This window comes from Felis catus, chromosome X (genome assembly GCF_018350175.1).
Source record: "Felis catus isolate Fca126 chromosome X, F.catus_Fca126_mat1.0, whole genome shotgun sequence".
Classification (NCBI taxonomy): Eukaryota; Metazoa; Chordata; class Mammalia; order Carnivora; family Felidae; genus Felis; species Felis catus.
Window position 1 is genome coordinate 69,244,060 of NC_058386.1, and position 14,748 is coordinate 69,258,807.

General features: G+C 35.7%; 1 protein-coding gene across 2 annotated transcripts in view; it reads right to left on the minus strand.

Moving 5' to 3' along the window:
• The window catches only part of RPS6KA6 (ribosomal protein S6 kinase A6), a 188,350-nt gene that overhangs the window by 130,379 nt on the left and 43,223 nt on the right, over window positions 1-14,748 (minus strand). For both annotated transcript variants that reach the window (XM_045050812.1, XM_023249024.2), the window contains exon 3: window positions 12,909-13,025. In XM_045050812.1, coding sequence (XP_044906747.1) covers window positions 12,909-13,025 — 117 coding nt within the window. The remainder of the gene's footprint in view (window positions 1-12,908; window positions 13,026-14,748) is intronic.

The window sequence follows — 14,748 nt, forward strand, 5'->3', positions numbered from 1 at the left end:
GAAATAGGTGATAGAGATTAAGGAGAGCACTTGTGATGAGCACCAGGTGTTGTATGGAAGTCTTTAATCACTATGCTGTACACCAGTACCTAATATTACCCTATATTTTAACAAACTGGAATTAAAATAGAAACTTAAAAAACAAACCAACAAAAAATAGAGTAAATGAATTGCCATAACACACACACACACACACACACACACACACACTTCAGCTAAATATATGGCATTAACCCTAAGCATCAGACTCAAAGTTTTCAGATACCCAATTTCCCTTTTCCTAATCAATATCATGTGGCCAAGAGGATGTCAACAAAGAAGTCAAGTAATTTCATGAATAATGACTCTACCACAAGTAGGAAGACTATTTTTATCAGTTTCTTAAAGTAAAGCAGTTCTCATTTTCTTTGTTCTCAGAAATCCTTTACAATCTTAAAAATTATTGACAACTCCAAAGTGTTTTTGGTATTTTTGTGGATATCTATTGATATGTACCATATTAGAAATTAAAAGAGAAAAAGCAACTAGGTATTGATTCATTGAAAAATAATAAACCTGCCACATGTGAGCATATTTTTTATAAAAATAACTATGTTTTCCAAAGCAAAAAAAAATGTGAAGAGTGACATTGATCATTTTTGTTTGTGAATCTCTAATATCTGACCTAACAAAAAGAGAGTTGGATACTTATGTCTGCTCTGCATTCAGTCTGTTGCAATTAAGTTGCTTTGCTTGAGGCAGAGAAAGAAAATCAGGTCTCACACATATATGTATATAGAAAAGAAGAGGAGTATTTTAATAGCTGTTTTACATAATTGTGCTGATTCTTCTTTGATATGACACAAGAACTTAAAAAGTGGCAGTTTCTTAAAGGTTAGTTATAATGAAGAATCTGAAACCATATCCATTAATTGTCCGAATTCTGTTATGTAATAATCCATTTGTCTACCTTACATTTTGAAAGTGTTTGTACTCATGTCTGATTTGATAACATAACATATTGGTCGTCTCAAAAGTACTGCTTCACTGAATTATGCAGATCTACATATGAACAGCAGTGATCTCATCAGAAAAGTTTAGTATTAAGGTGTCAAGTTCACAGTGGCAAATAAAAATTTTCCAAAACTAAATTTTTGCTTCAAAGCTCAAATTTTATCATTGACAAAAATATTGTCAGTTGTTTTACATGAAATAACAGGATCACTCCTATTCATTTTTGAGGAAACATCTACCAAATACACAAGTTTAGTAACCATAGTTTGTCAATCATTCTTTCAAATAAAAATGATGTTCTATGGAAAAAGTGGCTAGTTCAGCTTACAACTCAAAAAATCACACAAGTGCTTTGTCTTGATGGTATGAAACTTCTGGTATACACCTAAAGTGCTTTATGTGTACTTCTCATTTCATCACACAATATTAAAAAAAAACTATACTCAAGGGTTGGGATTAAATAAATTTAATCACTATTAACACTTCATCAAGGACATTCTGAGGTAACATTTGCATTTTTAAACTGCAAAGTGTGTAGCAGTGAAGAATACAATGACTACTGACATAATTTGTAATCACTGCCTTGATTGTGCCAAGATGCCAGAAGTTTTATAAATAGTATCTTAGTATTATTATAAAATAGTTTCATTTTTTCTCATTGCCACGTAATATGAGAAAAAATGAAATATGGCCTTTTGTAGCAACGTGGATGGAACTGGAGAGTGTGATGCTAAGTGAAATAAGCCATACAGAGAAAGACAGATACCATATGGTCTCACTCTTATGTGGATCCTGAGAAACTTAACAGGAACCCATGGGGGAGGGGAAGGAAAAAAAAACAAAAGAGGTTAGAGTGGGAGAGAGCCAAAGCATAAGAGACTGTTAAAAACTGAGAACAAACTGAGGGTTGATGGGGGTGGGAGGGAGGAGAGGGTGGGTGATGGGTATTGAGGAGGGCACCTTTTGGGATGAGCACTGGGTGTTGTATGGAAACCAATTTGTCAATAAATTTCATAAAAAAAAAGAAATGAAAAAAAATAAAAAAAATAAAAAATGAAAAAAAAAATAGTTTCGACCTTGAGGATTCCCTGAAAGCATCTTATTAGACAGACCATACATTGAGGGCCACTGTTCCAAAACACAACACTTAGTAGAGTTGAAAAAATGGAATGTAGAGGGCAAAAAGAAGCAAGCAAGCAAGAAAAAAATGGTCTAGACTTTCTGGAAGACATCTGCACAAAGCAGCCACTTTTTCTCTAGCTCTTCTAAAGCTCACTAACATCCTACTATGTCATCTAATAGAAGCCACTATTTATAGTCTACAGAAATAATTGTTTATTTGTTCATCACCTGATTTGTTCTTTTCTGATCTTATGGGTGGACTTAACTAGCATAAGAAAATATCATCTCACTCTGTTCTCTTCCCATGATCAACTACAAAAGAAGTCACATATCTTCAAACTACTGTATCTAAAAACATATCTATCCTCATCAAAGAGGTTTCTTTTCAGCCACACTGATACAATTCTTGGAAACAGTTTGTTAAAGAAATGAGCGAGTGAGCTACTCCAATATATCTCTTTAGGTCATGTGGACTTTAATATTTTACATGAAGAAGTACTCAGTAAGGGGGAACCTGGGTGGCTCATTCAATTGAGTGTCCAACTATTGATTTCAGCTCCGGTCATGATCTCACAATTTGTGGGATCAAGCCCCACATCAGCATCTGCACTGACAGTGTGGACCCTGCTTGGGAATCTCTCTCCCTCTCTCTCTGCCCCTCCCCTGTTCATGCTGTTTCTCTCTTTCAAAATAAATAAATAAATAAATAAATAAATAAATAAATAAATATTTTAAAAAGTACTCAGTAAATATTTGTTGAAGTGAATTTTAACAGTGACACTGACTGAAGACAAGAAAAAACTGCAAGGGATTTTAAGATACAAAAATATATTTTTAAAACTATCTCTTGATAATTACTCAAGAGGGCAAGGGTTTAATATTTTCAAAAATTCATTTTAAAATCCTATATAATCCATGAATGTTAAAATGTATGCTTTGTATAAATATTACTTGGCATGTGAAATACAAGGAAGGCCAGTCTGACAATTGTGATCATGTTTTCATGTGTTGTATTTGATTGTGTTTTAAAATAATCCACGTAACTTGTTTGGTATACTACATTTCAATCTTTCATTAGTAATCATTAATATCATTATACTTGGTGTGTTTAGTACAGAATTTTTATATGCATATTTCATGATGATAATGCAAGCTTCTTTAAAATACAATTTTACAAATGTCTTTAGTAGTGATTTTCCCCATTAAATATACTATAAAGATATCTAATCTTGCAAGACTTTGTATAGGCTAAAAGTCCATTTATTGCATTTTAACAATGGAACTTTTGCAGGCAACTATATAAGGCTGTAGCCCAAAGTTTCTTAGAATTGCTCCTACACTTCTCTGATTCACAGCCTTGGTCAAATTCCTGCATAGGTTCAGCCTATAACAAGTCACACCCAAACAATGCCCATGCAAATGATGTATTCCTGACAAGCAAGTAGGTTCACATACTAGGAAGAAAAAAATATTAAGCTACCTCCTTAATATTTAGTTGATGAACTGCATGAAATTCACTATTCTGTAATTCAGTATTACAAATTTTAAAAAGGTTTCTATGATATGCTTGTTAAACTAAAGTTCCTAAACAAAACTGAGTATTCCCTGAATTTAAGGACTGCATTAAAAACTTGTTGGGGCGCCTGGGTGGTGCAGTCGGTTAAGCGTCCGACTTCAGCCAGGTCACGATCTCGTGGTCCGTGAGTTCGAGCCCCGCGTCGGGCTCTGGGCTGATGGCTCAGAGCCTGGAGCCTGTTTCCGATTCTGTGTCTCCCTCTCTCTCTGCCCCTCCCCCGTTCATGCTCTGTCTTTCTCTGTCCCAAAAATAAATAAAAACGTTGAAAAAAAAATTTAAAAAAAAAAACAAAAAAAAACAAAAAAACTTGTCTACATGTTGTTATATATAATGTGGAGATATGACTGAAGACATTTCATTATGTTAAACTGTATTCTTCTATGGAATCCCATGGGGAAAAAATTTTTTTGGTCTGTTAGATCTTTTTACAACCTTAAAGATACTGTCAATAATCATGCAATAAAAGGTATCAACTTCTTTATAATGGCTACCAAAAATTTTAAGTCTTCATTTTGTCCCAGTTCTGGAAGATATAGGCCATTATGCCATGCATTTGTAAACAACAAGAATGTATCTCTGGCTTCATCTATTCTTTCCTGCTCTAATTTTTCTGCTTCCATTTTCCTCTCCACTTATTTTTTAATTTTTTTTTTTTTACTTGGTATTCATCTACGAAAACCTTAAATTCTTTCTGGAGCAAAGCTGGATATAAATATATATACATATGAACTAATATATAACTGAAATGAAAAAAAAAACAAATGACTTTTAATAGCTTGAAAGGTTTGCCTATTGAGATTTTATTCAAGTCAATATTTAAGCATTTATACATTTGGGATATAAAAGAACTTCATCTCTGTTCTTCTAAAATTAACATCATAAAATGCAAAATATTTAAGAGAATATTATACTTTTAGAAAGTTTAAAAGCTAAAGGTCTGCAAGGGTTCCTGGGTGGTTCAGTCAGTTGAGAATTTGACGTCACCTCAGTTCATGATCTCATAGTTCGTGAGTTTGAGCCCCACGTTAGGCTCTGTGCTGAAAGCTCAGAGCCTGGAGCCTGTTTCAGATTCTGTGTCTCCCCTGCTCTTTGACCCTCCCCCACTCACTCTCTGTCTCTCTATCTCTATCTCTCTCAAAAACAAATAAACATTAAAAAAATTTTTTTAAAGTGTGCAGAATGTACATACCTACTCCACAGGTCAGTTCTATAAGCACACCCCACATACAATATATATTAAAAGCTCCTTCTAATTTTACTCTTCTCAGCACAACTATTCAAGTCATATCTCCTTATCTTCATATGCCTCCCTTGCCAATTTACTGCCAAACCATAACCTGCCTTAGTTTTGTGTGTGTGTGTGTGTGTGTGTGTGTGTGTGTGTGTGTGTCCTGAAAATGCTTTTCTGTATTTTATATGTTACATTCTATACCACATAAATAACAGGTTACTTTAAGAAAATTAATGTCAAGTTTATATTCACTAATACAGCTTTTACAAATGTTCTGCGCACACACTGGGTATTCAAAAATATTTTTCTTTTGAAGAAGGGAGTTAAGATGTTAGAGAAGTAGGGGGATCTGGATTTTCCTCATTCTTCAAACAGGGTTGTATTGAGGTCAGATCACCAGGAAATAGATGCACAGAGCAGTGGAAGGATCTCCACAGCTGGAGGGAGACAACTTGACAGGATTGAGGTACATGTATATTTGTTGGGGGAGACAAAATGATGGAGCTACAGAGGAGAGGGAACCCCTTCTGTGGAGGGACAAAAGGGAGAGAGAGAGGGGTTGTGAAAGTGCGGCATTGAGTTAGCACAATAGCAAAACCTCTCTGGACCACAGACTTTTGCAAACAGCCTTGGGAGCTGAAACTCTGAGGCTTTTGACATGCATGATTTTCTCTGGATCTTTCTCTGGATCAGAGCTATGGAGCACTTCCTGGGGAGGAGGGATCTGGTCCAGGAGTGCATAGAGTGGTGTAGCGAACTCCAGGGACACTGGAAGAGAACAGTTCCCTTCCTGGAGTACTTTGGGAAGAGGGCTTATTGCCCCCAAGACAAAAGAACCTACAGGTACCACCCACAGGCCTTTCATCAGCAGGGTAGAGAGGCTCCACTTCAGAGCAGAGAAGCAGATTGAAGCAGTGCCAGGTTCTTTAAGACATGGGGTTTTGAATCCCAGTCAGGGGGCCAAGAAGAAGGTGTGGGACAAATGTGGAGCAGGACAAGCTAACCACCATTGCTATTCTGTGAAGACTGCCTGAAGACCAGACTCATCCAAGTCTGGGGAGAAGAGATTGGGGTGATGCCATTTTTTGCTCCAACAACAACATGGTGGTACGTCAGAGAATAGCACAGAGACCCCCAGTGGAGGAGGGACAAGCTTACACTAACCCCTGCTCCTCTGTGCCTGGCAATTGCTTATTTACTGGAGCAAGGCAGACTAACATGATGCAGTAAGACTCTCCTCCAGACCAGCACAGCCACCAACCCCAGGCGACAAAGGACAACTCTTTTTCTTTTTCTTTCCTCCTTCTTTTTTTCTAATGGAATCAGGCTAATAGTTTCTGATTTGTTTTTGTCAATTATTATTTTATATATGTATATTTTTTAATCAGGCATTTTTATTCTATCCTTTTTCCATCTTTTCTCTTTATTCTTCTTTATTTTCCTTTCTCTTTCTCTGGAATTAGCTTATAGTTTATTGATTCTCTGTTTGGTTTTCTTGTCTCCCCTTTCCTTTTTCTCCTTTTATGGGATCAGGCTTCCCCTCATTTTTTTTTCCAGGGTTACTACAACAAACCAATCAAAGCATACCTAGTGAAGGTCCAAACACTCCACCACAGCAAGAGAGGAAAAGCTCTGCACAGAACTAACCAGTGGGACAGAGCAGCCAAAACACCAGAGCAGAATACATAAAACATATACCAGAAACACTTCCTGGAGTGTGAGGCCCTGGAGAGTGTATGACCCTTTTGGAATATAGTAGCACTCTGAGGCGAAGGAAACATAACAAACTTTTAAAACAGAAGTTCAGCCAAAATGAGAAGACAGAGGAATTCTCCCAAAGAAAAGTCAAGAAGAAATCATAGCCAAAGAATTGCTCAAAAGAAATATAAATAATATATCTGAAAAAAATTTAGAATAACAGTGATAAGACTAATATAGCTAGTCTTGAACAAAAGCACAGAACACATCAGAGAAACCCTTCCTACAGAGATCAAAGACCTAAGAACTAGTCAAGATGAATTAAAAAATGCTATAGCTAAGATGCAAAATAAACTAGATACAGTGACACCAAGGATTGAAGAAGCAGAGGAGGGAATATGAGAAATAGAAGAAACCATTATGGAAAATAACAAAGCTTAAAAAAAGAAGGAAAGGAAATTGTGAGAACAGGAGGGAAGAATTAGAGAACTAAGTGATTCCATGAAACGAAACAATATCCATATGATACGAGTCACAGAAGAAGAGAGCGAGAAAAAGGGGTGGAACATTTATTTGAACAAATTATAGCTGAGAACTTTCCCAATCTCAGGAAGGAATAGGCATCAAAGTCCAAGAAGCACAGAGAACACCCCTCAAAATCAACAAAAAGAGGTCAACATCACAACATGTCAGAGCAAAACTTGCAAAATACTAAGATTAAGAGAATTCTGGAAGCAGCTAGGGACAAAAGGTCATTAACCTACAAGGGTAGACACACAAGATTATTAGCAGACCTGTCCACTGAAACTTGACAGGCCAGAAGGAAGTGCTAGGAAATGTTCAATATGCTGAATAAGAAAAAAAAAATGCAGCCAAGAATCCTTTATCCAGCAGGGCTGTCATTCAGAAAGGAGAGATAAAGGCTTTCCCAGACGAACAAAAACTAAAGGAGCTTCTGAACACTAAATCAGCCCTGTAAGAGATTCTAAGGGGGATTCTTTCTGAGTGGAAAGCAGCAAAGACTACAAACAACTGGAAAACATCACCACAAACATGAAATCTACAGATAACACAATGGCACTAAAATCATATATTTCAATAATCACTCTGAATGTAAATGCAGTAAATGTTACAATCAAGAGACGTAGGGTATCAGAATGGATTAAAAAAAACAAGATCCATCTATATGCTGCCTGCAAGAGACTCATTTTAGACCTGAGGACACCAGCATAGTGAAAGTGAGAGGATGGAGAACAATTTGTCATGCTAATGGACATCAAAACAAAGCCACAGTAGCCATACTTATATCAGATGAACTAGATTTTAAACCAAAGATTGTAACAAGAGATGGATAAGGGCATTGTATCATAATTAAGGGTTTTTTCCATCAAAAAGAGCTAATAATTATAAATATTTATGCCCACAAAAAGAGAGCACCAAAATATATAAATCAAGTAATCATAAACAAAAGCAAAGTTATTTATAATAATATCATAATTGTGAGAGATTTTAATACTCCACTTACAACAATGTATAGATCATCTAAGCAGAATATTAACACAGAAACAACAACTCTGAATGACACACTGGGCTAGATGGACTTAACAGGTATATTGAAAACATTTCATCCTAAATCAGCAGAGTACACCTTATTCTCAGTGCACATGAAACAGTCACCAGAATAGATCCCACAATGGGTCAAAAATCACCCCTCAACAGGTACAAAAAGATTGAGGTCATACCAGGCATACTGTCAGATCACAACGCTATGAAACTTGAAGTCAACCACAAGAAAAAAATTGGAAAGCCTTCAAACACATGGAGGTTAAATAACATCCTACTAAAGAATGAATGGGTTAATTAGGAAATTAAAGAAGAATTTAAAAAATACATGGAAACAAATGAAAATGAAAACACAACAGTTAAAACCCTTTGGGGTGCAGTCCTAAGAGTAAAATACATTGCAATTTAGCCCTATCTCAAGGAGCAAGAAAGGTCCCAAACACACAAACTAACCTTACACCTAAAGGACCTAGAAAGAGAGCAGTGAATAACGCCCAAAGTCAGCAGAAGAAGGGAAATAAATAATAAAGATTAGAGCAGAAATAAAAGATATAGAATCCAAAAAAAAAAAAAAAACCCAATAGAACAGATCAATGAAACTAGGAGCTGGTTTTTTGAAAGAATAAACAAAATTGATAAGCCCCTAGCCAGACTTCTCAAAAAGAAAAGAGAAAGGACCCAAATAGATAAAATCACAAAAGAAAGAGGAGAGATCACAACCTACCACAAAAATAAAACAATTATAAGAGAATACTAGGGAAACTTATATGTCAACAAAGTGGACAATCTGGAAGAAATGTACAAATTCCTAGACACTCACATACCTCCAAAACTCAAAGAGGAAAAAATAGAAAATTTGAACAGGCTCATAACCAACAAATAAATTGAATCAGTTATCAAAAACCTCACAACAAATAAGAGTCTTGGGCTGGATGGCTTCCCAGGGGAATTCTATCAGAGATTTAAAGAAGGGTTAATACCTATACTCCTCAAAATGTTCCCCCCTCAAAAAATAGAAAAAGAAGGAAAGCTTCCAATGTCATTCTATGAAGCCAGGATTACCTTGATTCTAAAACCAGACAAAGACCCCACTAAGTGGGAGAATTACAGTCCAATATCCATGATGAAACTGTATGCAAAATTTCTCAACAAATACTAACAAATCCAATTCAACAGTACATTAAAAGAATTATTCACCATGATCAAGTGGGACTTATTCCTGGGTGCAGGCTGTTTTTATATTTGCAAATCAATCAATGTGATACACTACATTAATTAAAAAAAAAGGATCAGAACCATACGATCTTTTCAATAGATGAAGAAAAAGCATTTGACAAAATATAGTATCCTTTATTGATAAAACCCCTTAAGAAAGTAGGGTTAGAAGGAACATACCTTAACATCATAAAAGCAATACATGAAGGGCCCACAGCTAATATCATCCTCAATGGGGAAAAACTGAGAGCTTTTCCCCTAAGATCAGGAATACGACATGGATGTCTACTCTCACCACTGTTGTTCAACATAATGTTGGAAGTCCTAGCCTCAGCAATCATACAACAAAAAGAATTACAAGTCATCCAAATCAGCAAGGAAGAAGTCAAATATTCAGTCTTCACAAATGACATGATACTCTACATGGAAAACCAGAAAGACTCCACCAAAAACCTCCTAGAGCTGATACATGAATTGATCAAAGTCACAGCATATAAAATCAATGTTCAGAAATCAGTTGCATTTCTATACACCAATAATGAAGCAACAGAAAAAGAAATCAAGGAATCAATCCCATTTACAATTGCACCAAAAACTATAAGATACCTATGAATAAACCTAACCAAAGAGGTAAAATATCTGTATGCTGAAAACTATAGAAAGCTTATGAAAGAAACTGAAGACACAAAGAAATGGAAAAACATTCCATGCTCATGGATTGGAAGAACAAATGTTGTTACAATGTCAATATTACCTCAAGAAATCTACACATTCAATGCAATCTGTATCAAAATAACACTAGCATTCTTCACAGAACTAGAACAAATAATTCTGGACCCCAAATACCCAATGTAATCTTAAAAAAGAAAACCAAAGTTGGAGGAATCACAAATCCAGACTTTAACCTGTATTGCAAAGCTGTAATAATCAAGACAGGACACTATTGGCACAAAAAGAAACACATAGACCAATGGAATAGCATAGAGAATACAGAATGGAAGCACAAATATATGGCCAACTAATCTTTGACAAAACAGGAAAGATTATCCAACGGAAAAAAAAAGATATTTTCTAGCAAATGGTGCTGGGAGAACTGGACAGCAACATGCAGAAGAATGAACGTAGATACTTTCTTACAACACACATTCAATAAATTCAAAATGCATGAAAAACCTAAATGTGACACTGGAAACCATCAAAATCCTAGAGTGGAAAACAGGCAACAGCCTCTTTGACCTAGGCCATAGCAACTTCTTACTTGATATATCTTCAGAGGCAAGAGAAATAACAACAGAAATGAACTACTGGGACCTCATCAAGATAAAAACCTTCTGCACAGCAAAGGAAGCAATCAACAAAACTAAAAGGCAACTAATGGAATGGGAGAAGGTATTTGCAAATGACATAGCAGATAAAGGGTTAGTATTCAAAATCTGTAAAGAATTTACCAAACTCAACACACAAAAAACAATCTAGTGAAGTAATCGGCAAAAGGTATGAATAGACACTTTAATCCAGATGTCTAACAGACACATGAAGAAAGGCTCAATGTCACTCATAAGGGAGATAGAAATCAAAACCACAATGAGATACCACTTCACACCTGTCAGAATGGCTAAAATTAACAACTCAAGAAACAACAGATGTTGGCGAGGATGTGGAGAAAAGGAACCCTTTTGCACTGTTGGTGAGAATGCAAACTGGTGCAACCACTCTGGAAAACAGTATGGAGGTTCCTTTTTTAATTAAAAAAAAATAAAAATAGAACTACCCTTCAACCCAGCTATTGGACTACTAGGAATTTATCCAAAGGATACAAAAATGCTGATTCATAGGGGCACATACACCCCAATATTTATAGCAGTGCTATTAACAATAGCCTAATTATGGAAAGAGCCAAAATGTTCATCCACTGATAACTGGATTAAGAAAGATTTGGTACATACACACACACACACACACACACACACACACACACACACACAATGGAATACTATTTGGCAATGAGAAGAATGAAATCTTGCCATTTGCAACTATGTGGATGGAACTAGAGGGTATTATGCTAAGTGAAATAAGCCTGTCAGAGAAAGACAGACATCATATGATGTCACTCATATGTGGAATTTGAGAAACTCAACAGATGAACATAAGGGAAGGAAAGGGAAAATAAAATAAAAGCAGAGAGGGAGGCAAACCATAAGAGACTCTAAACTACAAAGAACAAACTGAGAGATGTTCGAGGGCATGTGAGTGGGGGTTGGGTTAAATGGGTGATGGGCATTAACAAGAGCACTTTTCAGGATGAGTACTCGGTGTCATATGTTAGTGATGAATCACTGGGTTCTACTCCTGAAGCCAAGACTACTCTGAATGTTAACAAACTTGAATTTAAATTATGTGTGTGTGGGTGTGTATCTTTCTTTTAAAATGATTTAAATCATAATGATTTAGATCATAATAATCACTGCTCAGTTGCCCTGCTTTTCCCCTTTAAAGCTAAATCTCAGCCACACTCAAATTAGTAGTTTCTCCTTATCTTTCTCCCCTTCAATTGTTGTTTCTGTTTTCCTAAAGGCTATGTGTCTGTGTGTGTGCAGTAACTTTCATGACTTAGATATTAGCTGTACAAAGTCAAGAACCAGACCTACACCCTCGAAAAATTATATGCCATTAAGCACTTAATACACAGTTTTAATAATGAATTTCTGAATTAATGTTTCTCAATTTTTTCTCTTTCTCTTGAAATTTAAGCTCCTTAAATGTAGGGTTTCACATCATCCACATGTCACCCAGTATCTTTCCCTTTTGTCCTTCACACACATACTGCTTTAACAGATGATAGGTGAATTCATGCATTCATATATGAATTGATACCTACATTCTGGCTTTTGTGATAGAGCTACAGAATGTAAATAAAATCATCAGGAGAGAGAAAGCTGTAATCATGCAAGCATATGAACAGAGAAACAAGGAAGACCTTTTTTTAAAAAAATACCTTAATTTAGACAGCTAATAAATAGCATGCTATATTTTGTCCTAAAGAAATCAGTGATGAGTGCCTGGGTGGCTCAGTCAGCTAAGCATCTGATTCTTGATTTTGGCTCAGTTTATGCCCTTGCTGTTCATGAGATGGATCCCCACCATCAGGCTCTGTGCTGACAATGTGGAGACTATGTAGGATTCTCTCTCTCCCTCACTCTCTGCCCTTAACTTGCTCATGTGAGTGCTCTCTCTCTCTCTCTCTCTCTCTCTCTCTCTCTGAAAATAAATAAATATACATGAAAAAAAGAAATCAGTGAGCCAAAGGTACTGGAAAACATTCATTATTATAGAGAAGTATAAAGAAATGGAATTAAAAGTAGAAATAAAAGCAGTAAAATTACAGAATTACCTTTGTGTGTATCCTTTGACAAATTTAGAAATGGCATATTTTCAGATTTTTCTATATGTGTACCTTTTATTTGCTAAATGTTTAGAAGAGGAAAAAATGTGGAATAAAACATTTATTACCTTTCCAAAGGATCCCTGACCAAGAACTTTGAGCAACTCAAATTGTGCAGGATCTGCTTTCTCATACCCTTCCTTAACATGATGAGTAATAGGGATTTCTTTAACAATTCCTTCATCCTGTAAAAAGAAATCCAAAAATACTCAAATCCAGCTGCAACATCTTAAGATTAGCTCCATTAAGAATCAGAAATCACACCAGAAATTAACTGAATATCCAACTCCTTCAATATAACACAGAGTTTTATGGACTACTGGTATATTCATTTCCCTGTTTTCTAACACAGAGATACACCACCACCTTCACCACCCCTATTAAGTAATTGCATGTAAATATAAGCACATAAAATCTATGTTTCAGCTTTTCCTGTTTCAGCTTTCCCTTCCAACTAGGTAGTGACACAAGAAAAACATCAATAACTAACTCAATGGAGTGGTGCCTGGCTGGCTCAGTTGGTTGAGCATCCAAATCATAATATTGGTAAAGCATGTGACTCTCAGTCTCAGGGTTTATTCAAGCCCCATGTTGGGCATGGAGTCTACTTAATAAAAGGACCCTCATTGGAGTATGATTTATGAAGTAGATGCAGAAAAAAAGATAGATAAAACCTTGTACATTATAGGGCATGACAAAATATGTGAGCTTCAAAAGTTCTTTGAAATAGAATTCCACTGTAGCCTTTTAAGTAGTCAGTGATATATAAATACTTAAATGTCCAACTAGCCATATTATTGAAATGAAAAACTGGCTATAGGCAAACAAAATCTGCAAATCCCAAACAAATGTTTCCAGACCATATTTGTTATTGAAATTTTGTATATAATTATATGCCAGATTTCCTACCACCTGGTCAGGCAGGTAAGAAGGTACCCAGGGAGTGTTGTTCTGCTTTTTGTTGCTCTATTCAGCTGTGAAGATTACACTCAGATGAGGTGTAATTCTAGTCCCTAGAGAAGCATAGTAGCTAGGATGAAAAAACGTCAAATGTATTACATATCACAAAATAACAAGAGCTGGGAAATAGTATCTAACATTCTGACTATATAGTGGAAAAAAACCTGAGATCCACAGAGTTTAAGTTCACATGACCAGTTAATCACCATGTCTAGAAATCTTGGTAGATTTCCATAATACCATATTAATTCTTGTCTAGATGGCAAGAATCATCTCAATTCATGCTTTAATTAATTAATAAATAGTGGCTGTGGCCAAAGCAGGCACGAACATAATCCCAAGTAAGCTAGACTTCATGGTAGCTAAAATAACACAGGTAGTCAAACATTAATTCACCAGAGTGGTAGGTAGGAGGAGTATTCAGTCATAAATGAAGAATCAGCTCTGAACGTATGTCCATGGATGTTCGTTACACATTAAAATATTATTTCAGCAGACTCTTAACTAGCTATGAGAGTGAGTTTTCCTTTTGAAGGGGTTTCTTTTTTAAAAAATGAAAAACCCCTTTTAATGCAAATACATATGCTCTGCAGCTGCCATTTTGGATTAAAGTATGGCATATCTGTATGCACCTTCGCAACAGAATATGTGTATACCAAAAGCAACATCATCAGATTGTATACTTTTAAATTATGGTTAACTGAGTTTTCACCACATACTATGAATGTACTAGTCTTCAAAGAAAATAATAAAAACACTTACTGGAATTTCTATCCACATGAAAGAATACTGGTAGAAGAGTCAGTAGACTAAATTTTGCTCCTAGCTCTGCCATGTATAAGCTAAGCAGCCTTGGCCAAATCACAAACCACTTTATTTCAGTATTCTCACATGACAAACATGTTATGTTAAAAGGGTCTTTAAGGTTTCCCCACAAGTCTGTGATTT